This window comes from Microcaecilia unicolor, chromosome 6 (assembly GCF_901765095.1).
Source record: "Microcaecilia unicolor chromosome 6, aMicUni1.1, whole genome shotgun sequence".
NCBI lineage: Eukaryota > Metazoa > Chordata > Amphibia > Gymnophiona > Siphonopidae > Microcaecilia > Microcaecilia unicolor.
The window spans coordinates 83,432,770-83,445,271 of record NC_044036.1 but is presented as its reverse complement, the minus strand read 5'-3'; the positions used below and the strand labels follow the sequence as shown (position 1 = coordinate 83,445,271).

The 12,502-nt window shown below is 49.6% G+C and overlaps 1 protein-coding gene across 1 annotated transcript in view; it reads left to right on the top strand.

Annotated features, from left to right (window-relative positions):
• The window catches only part of RGL1 (ral guanine nucleotide dissociation stimulator like 1), a 259,243-nt gene that overhangs the window by 145,573 nt on the left and 101,168 nt on the right, over positions 1-12,502 (top strand). The window contains exon 6 of the mRNA XM_030205352.1: positions 1,096-1,223. Within this exon, the coding sequence (XP_030061212.1) occupies positions 1,096-1,223 (128 nt within the window). The remainder of the gene's footprint in view (positions 1-1,095; positions 1,224-12,502) is intronic.

Genomic DNA, 12,502 nt, shown 5'->3' with positions numbered 1-12,502 from the left:
TTAGGATTTATTTATCACCCATCTAAGACTCTAGGTGATTTACAGACTAATAAAACATAACAATTCAGAAGTGCTACTAATGATATAAACTTTTTATATAACATGGGGTAACTATTATGGTTTTTTGCCCATCGATAAGTTCTGCAAGAGAGATGAATGAGTTGCTGATCATCCATAGAAGGCAAATGTTGGCTTTGACCTGACAGTTTCTCAGTCTTTTTTAATAAGTGACTGATGTCATCAGAGTGACTTTGCACATCTGATAAGGGATAATGAGGCTGGTGCAAAGCATATATACCCTGATTGAAGATGGGTGGGCCTGCACTCTCATTAAATTCTCACTTTTAACAGACTGACACTTGCAAAACCTATCATCCAACTTTTGCTTAGCCAGTATTTTAATTCACCAGCCTGACTGAGTACTGTTCACCTTGTCTGCTTTCCAGTGTACCTTAAAGTGGATGACTTGAACCTTTAGGGGTCCTTTTACAAAGGTGCACTGGAAAATGGCTTGCGGTAGTGTAAAAGTGGGTTTTGAGCATGCGCCGATCCACTTTTTAGCACGCCTGTACAAAAAGGCCTTTTTTTGTCGAAAATGGACGTGCAGCAAAATGAAAATTGCCGCGCATCCATTTTGGGTCTAAGACTTTACTGCCAGCCATTGATCTAGTGGTAAAGACTCACGCAGTAACTGGGCAGTAATGACCTATGCATGCCAAATGCCAGTTGGCGCGCATTCGTTATATGCGCCTGGAAAAAAATTTTCAAACGTGCGTATCAGATGCATGCCAAAAATTAAATTACTGCAAGATCCACGTGGTAGTCGGGTGGTAACTCCATTTTAGCGCACGTTAGGCGCACGTAGATGCTTATGCAGTTTAATGAAAGGGCCCCTAAGTGAGAAATATTAATTCCGTAGTGGTATATTACATGTTTATGTGGCATATAGACATGTGCTATTAAAGACTGGTGTGGTTTGCCTCACCAGGGCCTGAAGGGACACATCATCATTCTTTCTGAAAACATGAACTGTGCACTTTCTAGACTGTAGTGAGTGTGGGCTCTGCGTTTTATCAAGCTTTTTTCGTTTTCCAGCCTGGACAGATGGTTTTTCTACCAGTTTCAGCTTTATCCTCGAAGGAGAAGTAGAGACGGATGAACTGGCAGATTTCCTTTCTTTTCCAGAAGACCTTGTGGCAGAGCAGCTCACGTATATGGACGCGGTAAGTGCTGTGCAGTCTACAAGCTGGAAGTGAGGAGAGGAGTGGCCTAACGGTTAGAGCAAGTGGGTTGTGAACCAGGGAAGCCAGGGTTCAAATCCCGCTGCCTCTCCTTGAAATCTTGGACCTCACTTATATCTCTTTTTCCTCAGGTACAAACTTAGGGGGCAATTCTATAACCAGGTGCCATAATACTGTGCATGGAGTGCCTATCGTATAATGGCTTCTCCGAGGAGAAGCAGGCTGCTTGTTCTCACGACTGGGTGACGTACGTGTCAGCCCCCACCAACCGGAAGAAGCTTCGCGGGCGGTCCGCACGCAGGGCACGCCCACCACGCATGCGTGGCCGTCTTCCCGCCCGTGCGCGACCGTTCCCGCCAGTTCCTTTTTTTCCGCGACTGGAGAGAGTCGTGCCTTCGCCGCTCTCTCTGTTTTCAGCCCCGGAAAAACCGTCGCGTTTACGCGAACTTCGTTATTTTATTTTATTTAGTTGCCGCGCGCTCCACTTTTCTTTCTTTAAAAAAAAAAAAAAAAAGGAGCACGCGCTCCCATTTTCCCTCGTTTCTAGTGGGGGTGTCGCGTTGCGGCCTAGTGGCCGCACGGTCGATTTCTTTTTTCGAGGTGTGATTACCGCCACCATCGACGACTTTAACTTCGCCGACGCGATTTTTCCGTCGATGTCCTCGAAGGTCCCGAGTGGATTTAAAAAGTGTGGTCGGTGCAGCCGGCCGATCTCGCAGACCGACACCCACGCTTGGTGCCTCCAGTGCCTCGGGCCGGAGCACAATATCAAGTCGTGTTCTCTGTGTCTCGGTCTCCGGAAACGGACTCAGGTTGCGAGGCAAGTTCTTCGGGACCGTCTTTTTGGAACTTGCGCCGGCCCCTTGACGTCGACCTCGACGGCATCGGTATCGACGGCCGGTTCTTCGGTACCGGTATCGATGCCCGAGAAATCGGCACCGATGGCATCGACCCCAGGAGCACAGGTCCCGTCGGCCCGCCGGTCCTCCGGTGAAGGTAGGGTGAGAGGCCGCGTGGGCAATCGGCCCCGGTCACTCCCTCGGCCCATGGCCCTCGGGACCGAACCCTGTCGGACCCGGTTCCTCGTGACCGAGGGGGATCGACCTCCTCCTCCTCTGCTCCACCTGGCGCCGATGACGGGCATCGTAAAAAATCAAAAAAGCACCGTCATCGGTCGCCCTCGATGCACCAGGGTTCCGGTGCCGGCAAGGAGTCGACGCCGAAGCGTCCTCGTCGAGAGGAGAGATCCCCTTCGGTTGTGGAGGTACCGCCGCGTCAGGGTCCCAGCACTTCGGTGCCGTCTCCTGGACCTGAGCAGCTTCTGGCACCAACACCTCTACCGGCCCCACCGTCTTTCCCGGCAGCGGGCCTGGACGAGTGCCTCCGAGCCATCCTTCCGGGGATCCTGGAAGGGCTGATGCGCCAGGCTGTGCCGGCGCCGGGGGTGCTTGCGCCCTCGGCGCCGTTGACTGTGGCGCCGGCGAGCTCTAGCCCAGTGCCGAGGCCGTCGACACTGCCGCCGCTTGCGGCGCCGGTCTCGACCGCCACGCAGGTGGAGTCCCCGTTGACGTCGATGGAGGGAGCTTCATCCCCGCCAGCACGGGAGTCCACCGCTCGACGACACCGAGGCCTCGGTGCCTCGACGTTGAGCCGGGCCCGGTTAAGGACTCAGCTACATGAGCTTATGTCCGATACCGAGGAAGAGGCCTCGTGGGGGGAAGAGGAGGACCCCAGATATTTCTCCTCAGAGGAGTCTGCGGGCCTCCCCTCTGACCCCACACCTTCACCGGAGAGGAAACTCTCACCCCCGGAGAGCCTCTCTTTTGCCTCTTTTGTCAGGGATATGTCTATCTGCATTCCCTTCCCCGTGGTCTCTGTGGATGAGCCGAGGGCTGAGATGCTCGAGGTCCTCGACTATCCATCACCACCTAGAGAGTCCTCCACGGTGCCGTTGCACAATGTCCTCAAAGAGACACTGCTTCGGAACTGGATGAGACCGCTATCTAATCCCATCATCCCCAAGAAAGCGGAATCCCAGTACAGAATCCACTCTGACCCAGAGTTAATGCGGCCCCAATTGCCCCATGACTCGGCGGTCGTGGATTCTGCTCTCAAGAGGGCACGGAGTTCGAGGGATACCGCCTCGGCGCCCCCGGGGCAGGAGTCTCGCACTCTGGACTCGTTTGGGAGGAAGGCCTACCAATCCTCCATGCTCGTGACCCGCATCCAGTCATACCAGCTCTATACGAGCATCCACATGCGGAACAATGTGAAGCAACTGGCGGACCTGGTCGATAAGCTCCCGCCGGAGCAGTCCAGGCCTTATCAGGAGGTGGTCAGGCAGCTGAAGGCGTGCAGAAAGTTCCTGTCCAGGGGTATCTATGACACCTGTGACGTGGCATCTCGTGCTGCGGCCCAAGGTATAGTGATGCGCAGGCTCTCATGGCTGCGTGCCTCTGACCTGGACAATCGCACCCAGCAGAGACTGGCCGACGTCCCTTGCCGGGGGGATAATATTTTTGGTGAGAAGGTCGAGCAGTTGGTGGACCATCAGCGGGAAACCGCCCTCGACAAGCTCTCCCACCGGGCGCCTTCAGCATCCACCTCAGCAGGTGGACGTTTTTCCCGGGCCCGGCAGGCTGCACCCTATTCTTTTGCAAAGCGTAGGTACACCCAGCCGGCCCGAAGGCCTCGTCAGGCACAGGGACAGCCCCAGCGTGCTCGTTCTCGTCAACAGCGTGCGCCCAAGCAGCCCCCTGCGCCTCCACAGCAAAAGCCGGGGACGGGCTTTTGACTGGATCCACGGGAACATAGCCGCCCTCAAAGTGTCCGTATCGGACGATCTGCCGGTCGGGGGGAGGTTAAAATTTTTTCACCAAAGGTGGCCTCTCATAACCTCCGACCAGTGGGTTCTCCAAATAGTGCGGTGCGGATACGCCCTGAATTTGGCCTTCCTGCCACCAAATTGTCCTCCGGGAGCTCAATCCTTCAGCTCCCATCACAAGCAGGTACTTGCAGAGGAACTCTCCGCCCTTCTCAGCGCCAATGCGGTCGAGCCCGTACCACCCGGGCAGGAAGGGCAGGGATTCTATTCCAGGTACTTCCTTGTGGAAAAGAAAACAGGGGGGATGCGCCCCATCCTAGACCTGAGAGGCCTGAACAAATTCCTGGTCAAAGAAAAGTTCAGGATGCTTTCCTTGGGCACCCTTCTGCCAATGATTCAGAAAAACGATTGGCTATGTTCCCTGGATTTAAAGGACGCATACACTCACATCCCGATACTGCCAGCTCACAGACAGTATCTCAGATTCCGCCTGGGCGCACGGCACTTTCAGTATTGTGTGCTGCCCTTTGGGCTCGCCTCTGCCCCACGAGTGTTTACAAAGTGCCTCGTGGTGGTGGCGGCGTATCTACGCAAGCTGGGAGTGCACGTGTTCCCATATCTCGACGATTGGCTGGTCAAGAACACCTCGGAGGCAGGAGCCCTCCGGTCCATGCAGTGCACTACTCAACTCCTGGAGCTGCTGGGGTTTGTGATAAATTATCCAAAGTCCCATCTCCAGCCAACCCAGTCTCTGGAATTCATAGGAGCTCTGCTGAATACCCAGATGGCTCAGGCCTTCCTTCCCGAAGCGAGGGCCGACAACCTTCTGTCCCTGGCTTCGCAGACCAGAGCGTCTCAGCAGGTCACAGCTCGGCAGATGTTGAGACTTCTGGGTCATATGGCCTCCACAGTTCATGTGACTCCCATGGCTCGTCTTCACATGAGATCTGCTCAATGGACCCTAGCTTCCCAGTGGTTCCAAGCCACCGGGAATCTAGAAGATGTCATCCGCCTCTACACCAGTTGCTGCACTTCACTGCTCTGGTGGACCATTCGGACCAATTTGACCCTGGGACGTCCATTCCAAATTCCGCAGCCCACGAAAGTGCTGACGACGGATGCATCTCGCCTGGGGTGGGGAGCTCATGTCGATGGGCTCCACACCCAGGGTCTGTGGTCCCCCCAGGAAAAGGATCTGCAGATCAACCTCCTGGAGCTCCGAGCGATCTGGAACGCACTGAAGGCTTTCAGAGATCGGCTGTCCTGCCAAATTATCCAAATTCGGACAGACAATCAGGTTGCAATGTATTACACCAACAAGCAGGGGGGCACCGGATCTCGCCCCCTGTGTCAGGAAGCCGCCGGGATGTGGCGTTGGGCCTGCCGGTTCAGCATGCTTCTCCAAGCCACATACCTGGCAGGTGTAAACAACAGTCTGGCCGACAGACTGAGCAGAGTCATGCAACCGCACGAGTGGTCGCTTCATTCCAGAGTGGTACGCAAGATCTTCCGAGAGTGGGGCACCCCCTTGATGGACCTTTTCGCCTCTCAGACCAACCACAAGCTGCCTCTGTTCTGTTCCAGACTACAGGCACATGGCAGGCTAGCGTCGGATGCCTTTCTCCTCCATTGGGGAATCGGCCTCCTGTATGCTTATCCTCCCATACCTTTGGTGGGGAAGACCTTACTGAAGCTCAAGCAGGACCACGGCACCATGATTCTGATAGCGCCCTTTTGGCCCCGTCAGATCTGGTTCCCCCTTCTTCTGGAGTTGTCCTCAGAAGAACCGTGGAGATTGGAGTGTTTTCCGACTCTCATTTCGCAGAACGACGGAGTGTTGCTGCACCCCATCCTTCAGTCCCTGGCTCTCACGGCCTGGATGTTGAGGGCGTAGACTTCGCTGCGTTGGGTCTGTCTGAGGGTGTCTCCCGTGTCTTGCTTGCCTCTAGGAAGGATTCCACTAAAAAGAGTTACTTTTTCAAGTGGAGGAGGTTTGTCGTTTGGTGTGAGAGCAAGGCCCTAGAACCTCGTTCTTGCCCTGCACAGAACCTGCTTGAATACCTTCTGCACTTGTCAGAGTCTGGCCTCAAGACCAACTCAGTAAGGAATCACCTTAGTGCGATTAGTGCTTACCATTATCGTGTGGAAGGTAAAGCCATCTCTGGAGAGCCTTTAGTCGTTCGATTCATGAGAGGCTTGCTTTTGTCAAAGCCCCCTATCAAGCCTCCTACAGTGTCATGGGATCTCAACGTCGTCCTCACCCAGCTGATGAAACCTCCTTTTGAGCCACTGAATACCTGCCATCTGAAGTACTTGACCTGGAAGGTCATTTTCTTGGTGGCAGTTACTTCAGCTCGTAGGGTCAGTGAGCTTCAAGCCCTGGTAGCTCATGCTCCATATACCAAATTTCATCACAACAGAGTAGTGCTCCGCACCCACCCAAAGTTCCTGCCGAAGGTGGTGTCGGAGTTCCATCTTAACCAGTCAATTGTCTTGCCAACATTCTTTCCCAGGCCGCATACCCGCCCTGCTGAACGTCAGTTGCACACATTGGACTGCAAGAGCATTGGCCTTCTACTTGGAGCGGACACAGCCCCACAGACAGTCCGCCCAATTGTTTGTTTCTTTCGACCCTAACAGGCTAGGGGTCGCTGTCGGGAAACGCACCATCTCCAATTGGTTAGCAGATTGCATTTCCTTCACTTACGCCCAGGCTGGGCTGGCTCTTGAGGGTCATGTCACGGCTCATAGTGTTAGAGCCATGGCAGCGTCAGTGGCCCACTTGAAGTTAGCCACTATTGAAGAGATTTGCAAGGCTGCGACGTGGTCATCTGTCCACACATTCACATCACATTACTGCCTCCAGCAGGATACCCGACGCGACAGTCGGTTCGGGCAGTCGGTGCTGCAGAATCTGTTTGGGGTGTAAATCCAACTCCACCCTCCAGGACCCGAATTTATTCTGGTCAGGCTGCACTCTCAGTTAGTTGTTCTTCGTAGGTCAATTTCTGTTATACCCTCGCCGTTGCGAGGTTCCATTGACCTGGGTTCTTGTTTTGAGTGAGCCTGAGAGCTAGGGATACCCCAGTCGTGAGAACAAGCAGCCTGCTTGTCCTCGGAGAAAGTGAATGATACATACCTGTAGCAGGTGTTCTCCGAGGACAGCAGGCTGACTGTTCTCACCTACCCTCCCTCCTCCCCTTTGGAGTTGCGTTTTCATCTTTTGCTTGTCATTCAACTGGCGGGAACGGTCGCGCACGGGCGGGAAGACGGCCGCGCATGCGCGGTGGGCGTGCCCTGCGTGCGGACCGCCCGCGAAGCTTCTTCCGGTTGGTGGGGGCTGACGCGGACGTCACCCAGTCGTGAGAACAATCAGCCTGCTGTCCTCGGAGAACACCTGCTACAGGTATGTATCATTCACTTTCTGGATGACTAGATTCTGTTATAGAAAAGTGGCCACACCGCTTGTGAGTTATGCACTAGAAAAGTTAGGTGCAGATGTTATAGAATAGCGACTACAGCAGATGCAAGCGCAAATCCAATTTGGTGCCAAATAAATCCAATTATTGTTAACGCTTCGTTAACTAATCAATTTGTGCACACATCTGCCCATCACATGCAAATTCATGTGCTTGCATTTTGGCATCCTATATAGAATCCGGGGACAGTTCTAGAATTGCCCTTTTAGAGAGACAGGAAAATACCTAGTGTGCCTGAATCTGACTCACCTGGAACTACTGCTGGAAAGGTGTGAGCTAAATACAAACTAACTAAATTAAAATTCCAAGAGAGGGTGGTAGATAAAGAGTGACATATAAGTTTATTCTGAGAGTGACTATGCTCAATGATTAAATCCATGGGGATTTAGAAGCCCAGGACTCTTTATTCCTTGTTTTTGCAGAAAAATGATTTAGGGGAGAGGATGTGTGGTTTCAAAGTTGGAGTCCTCTTTCTGGTGAGTGGCTCAGTTTTCTTTTGAAGTCAGCAGTTTATCAGGGCATGTTTGATCTGTTTTCCCTTGTAAAGATTGCACATTCTTTCCAAGCTGTAGATACACTGGACCTGATGTTTAGCCAGTGGCGATCAGCGATTTGCAGGCTGCTGCCAGCGTTACACTTGGAAATTCAGTGCCTGACCATATCCAAGATGTGGCATTGAACCTTCCAGGTATAGAGAGTTGGCTAAAACATAGTTGGTGAAGTGCAATATTCCCTTAACTGGGGCTATGACGAACCGCATAAAGACTGGACTGCATTTTATGTGGTCCTATTTACGTGGTTATCTGAACTGGTTAAGTTCTGAATACTGGCACTTAACCAGCTAAGGGCCGACTGCCACCAGAACACCTCCGAAATAGCTGGTATAGGCTTGAGCGTGAACAATGCATTTTCAGTGGCACTATCCAGTTAAGTGCCACTGGAAATGCCCAGTTAGCCCTGACCAGGTGATTTAAATGACCAGGAGCTTCTCATGGCTGTTTAAATAATTTTGAATACTGGACTCCCTCTGCTCGATATTTAGTGCTATTTAACCAGCGAGGAACGGCTCCTGGCCAGTTAAGTAGTGCTTAACCAGCTAGCCATGCACATTCAGCGGGAGATAGCCGGTTATCTCCCGCTGAATGTTTAGAACCAGTGCTTAGCGGATAACCGGCTATATCGAGCAATATAACCTAACCAACTATCCATGAATACTCAGTGCATCGCTGGCTAAGTTCGGCAGCCAAATTTGGCTGCCAAAACAGTAGGCCTATCTTTGTCTGGTTTAAACGTAACCGGCCAGCGCTGAAGATCGACGTGGCCGATTAAGTTTAAGCAGCACAAAAAACCCTGGATATTCAGTGCCGGTCACCGGAAACGGCCCAGCATTGAATATCCAGGCTCAGCGACAACTGCGGGAGGCAGCCCAGCTAACTCCAGTGGTCTGAATGCCTCCTGTGCCTATGTCCTCCCATATTGATGTCTGGTGTTCCATGGTCAACTTAGGCACCCACCTTATTGGACTGGTTTCATAAGATGGGCCATTTCAAGTGGACTAGCCCAGAATTCAGCAGCAATGCTGCATGATGCACATGCCTGAGGTCTGTTTGCTTTTCATGTTCGACTACTGCTCCAGCCAGAGCCAGAGAAGCTGCAAAGGCAGTGAGCACAGCCCTTCAGAGGAGAGAGTCTCAACCATCATTTCACAGGAACACCTAACAACCAGACTTGGGTTGCATGTATGCCAGTCAGGAGAGCTGGTGTAAATGTTAGTACCATGAGTATGTGCATAAATTAAGGAATTTTATAATCTATGTGCATAAGTAAAGATTCCATCCATGCTGCACTCAAACGCTACTCCTGTGCATACTCACAGTAAAAGTACAAGCTATGTAACTTATACATGTTCTTTCACACTAATCAGTATCTTATAAGAGATCATTTACATGTGTAAATGAATAAAATGCTTACCTCCCAAAGACACTGAATTCTTTTAGGGAGCTGTCAAAATATCACAACAACTAATCTCCCATAAAGGATAACTGTACCACAAACGTCAGCAGTGCCACTCACTGATTCATGTGTTAATTCAGCAAGAATTATACGCGTACCTCCTTATCAGTATATGGCAGTGATTTTCTAATATCAAAATGTTTAATATTTAAATCTTTTTTTTCTTTTTTATAGTTTATATCAAAATGATTTCAGCTTTAATCCATTCTTATAGATTTAGAAGATACTTACATTTGAATACTCATCTGAAAGATGTATTTCAGCCGGGAATTTTTTGTCCAATATAGACTATGTTTCGCTTTCCAGCTGTATCAAGGCATACCCCCTGCTTAGAACGACGCCACCATTGATTTATCCACACATCTCTATGAAGCCGGGAAGATGTGTGAATTGATCAATGATGGCGTTGTTCTAAGCAGGGGGTATGCCTTGATACAGCTGGAAAGCGAAACATAGTCTATATCGGAAAAGAAAACCCCCGGCTGAAGTACATCTTTGAGATGAGTATTCAAATTTAAGTATCTACTAAATCTATAAGAATGGATTAAAGCTGAAATCATTTTAAAAAGAGAAAAGATTTAAATATTTAAAATGTGATAGTAGAAAATCACTACCATATACCGATGAGGAGGTGGGTGTATAATTCTTGCTGAATTAACACATGAATCAGTGAATGACACTGCTGAGGAATGAATAAAATGCTGGCATTTATGTGCATTCTTAAATTACCCCATAAGAGAGAAGTCCTGCTGGGCTAGGACTGCTTGCTGAATCTGGTGTTGGAACCAGCAGCGTCTTTCTCCCAGTTTCCGTTGGTTATGGTCACACCTCTAGACAGCATTTTGGCATCAAGCATTGAATCAGATTTGTGTTTAAAATCAAGTTATTCCCAATGGAACACAGGCAGCCAAAAAAAGCACAAACTATAAATTCACATGGACGCAAAGGAGGTTTTCCAAGAACTGAAGTCAATTAGAACAGAAGAGGAACAAAAATATAATTACTTGGTTATATGACCAAAACAAAACTAATACTCAGAAGCAAAGATTGAGATCAAGTGAGACCAGGTGGCTTTTTATGAAACAAAAATAGCTGGGTTCCACTGAATTGGTCGGGCCAACCAACCCTGCAGTCTATGCTGAACAGCTCTCCAGTATGCTTTAGCTTTGACACAGCTCCACCAAAATGTGTCCCATAGTTCCAGACTCGCCACATCCCCTCCAACAAAGAGGAGATGTTCCAGGAAACATATGATGAAGGCGTACTGGAGTGAGGTACCATCTGTACATCACCTTAACTGCATTTTCCTTAATTGGAATAGATAGGAATAGATATAGAAACTTTGAGCTTTCTCTATGGTATCCCAGTCATCATCCTCAAAATGAATCCCCAGTTCCTTCTCCTAGTTCACTTGATGAAGAGTTCACTGTTGAGATACTTATAAAGACAAGAAATCAGGCCTCTAGTACCTCTAGAATCTTTGCATAAGTCTTCCAAAAAAGAATCCTCCCGCAGCACAATACGCTTGATATGGGCTTCAGTCAAAAAATGTTGCAATTGAGTGTATGCATACAAATCTTGGGGAGGAAGTTGATAGTTCTCAGAAAGCACACAAAATGGGATCACTGTCTCATCATCAAAGAACTTGCTCACAAGTTGCCAAACCCAAAGAAGCCCATCGTGCCTCTGTGCTGTGCCTCTGTGTTTGTCCACTCCCAGTTTGTCAGTGTGCTGTGTACTATGGCTGAATGAGTGAGGACCAGATTCACAAAAATTAACGAGCCAGCAACATGCGTTTTTTAGTGGCTCTAGACAGTTAAGCAAGCATGGAGCTCAGTGAGACATGCACAAAGGGTCTCTGAGGGCTCTTTTCCTGTCATGGTAGCAGCTAACGATAGTTGCATGCTAAGTTATTTAAATGAACTACTTACCATGCAAATGTGCCTTCTGAGTAATGCACAGCTGTTTTCCTAGCAATGCACAAAAAGGACCGCCTCACCAAATGATGAATATTTAATGGGTGGTCAGGAGCTGCCGGTACTGCCTGGTGGCTGGCTGAGGAGAGCTATCCGAGCTGCGGAGCAGCCAGTCCTGCCAGGGAAACGTTCTATCCTTGATCTCCCACTGCTGCCCCTGTTCTTGGACTATCCCCAAAAAAGCCATGCGGAGGTTCATCAGTTCTTTTGTCAGCATCTGATAGGACATCTGAGTGCCCCAAGCAGGGATACATTGAAACATTGGGCCGGAGTTCCATGTATCTACTGAAACCATCACCCAAGGAATCCACTGATCAAAGATTTCTGTTCACAGGTGCCAGTAGTGTTCTTGAGACTGGTGTGGTGTGTTCAGAAGATCTCTGTTGATTTTATTTTGAGATTTGCAGAAATGGAGCAAACTTGCTGGCTTTTCTCCTGATTATAATTCTGGAAGCTGCTTCCCAAAGTCTCTGATGGGGTGAATCTTACATGCCTCTCCTCAGCGTTTATTAAGAATGGATTGAGGAAAACAAAAAAAGGCTACAAACTGCTTTCATACACATAAGAACACATAAGAAATACTGGGTCAGACCAATGGTCCATGTAGCCCAGTATCCTGTTTTCCAAACAGTGGCTAAACCAGGTCACAAGTACCTGGCAGAAACCCAGATCGTGGCCACACTCCATATTACATATCCCAGGGCAGGCAGTTGCTTCCTATGTCTGTCTCAACGGCAGACAATGGACTTTTCTTCCAGGAATTTGTCCAAACCTTTTTTAACCCAGATACGCTAACCGCTGTTACCACATCTTCAGGCAAAGAGTTCTAGAGCTTAACTATTCGTTGAGTGAAAAAATATTTCCTCCTATTTGTTTTAAAAGTATTTCCATGTAACTTCCTCAAGTGTCCCCTAGTCTTTGTACTTTTGCAACAAGTAAAACAATTGCTGTTGGAGGGTGACCTGTGTG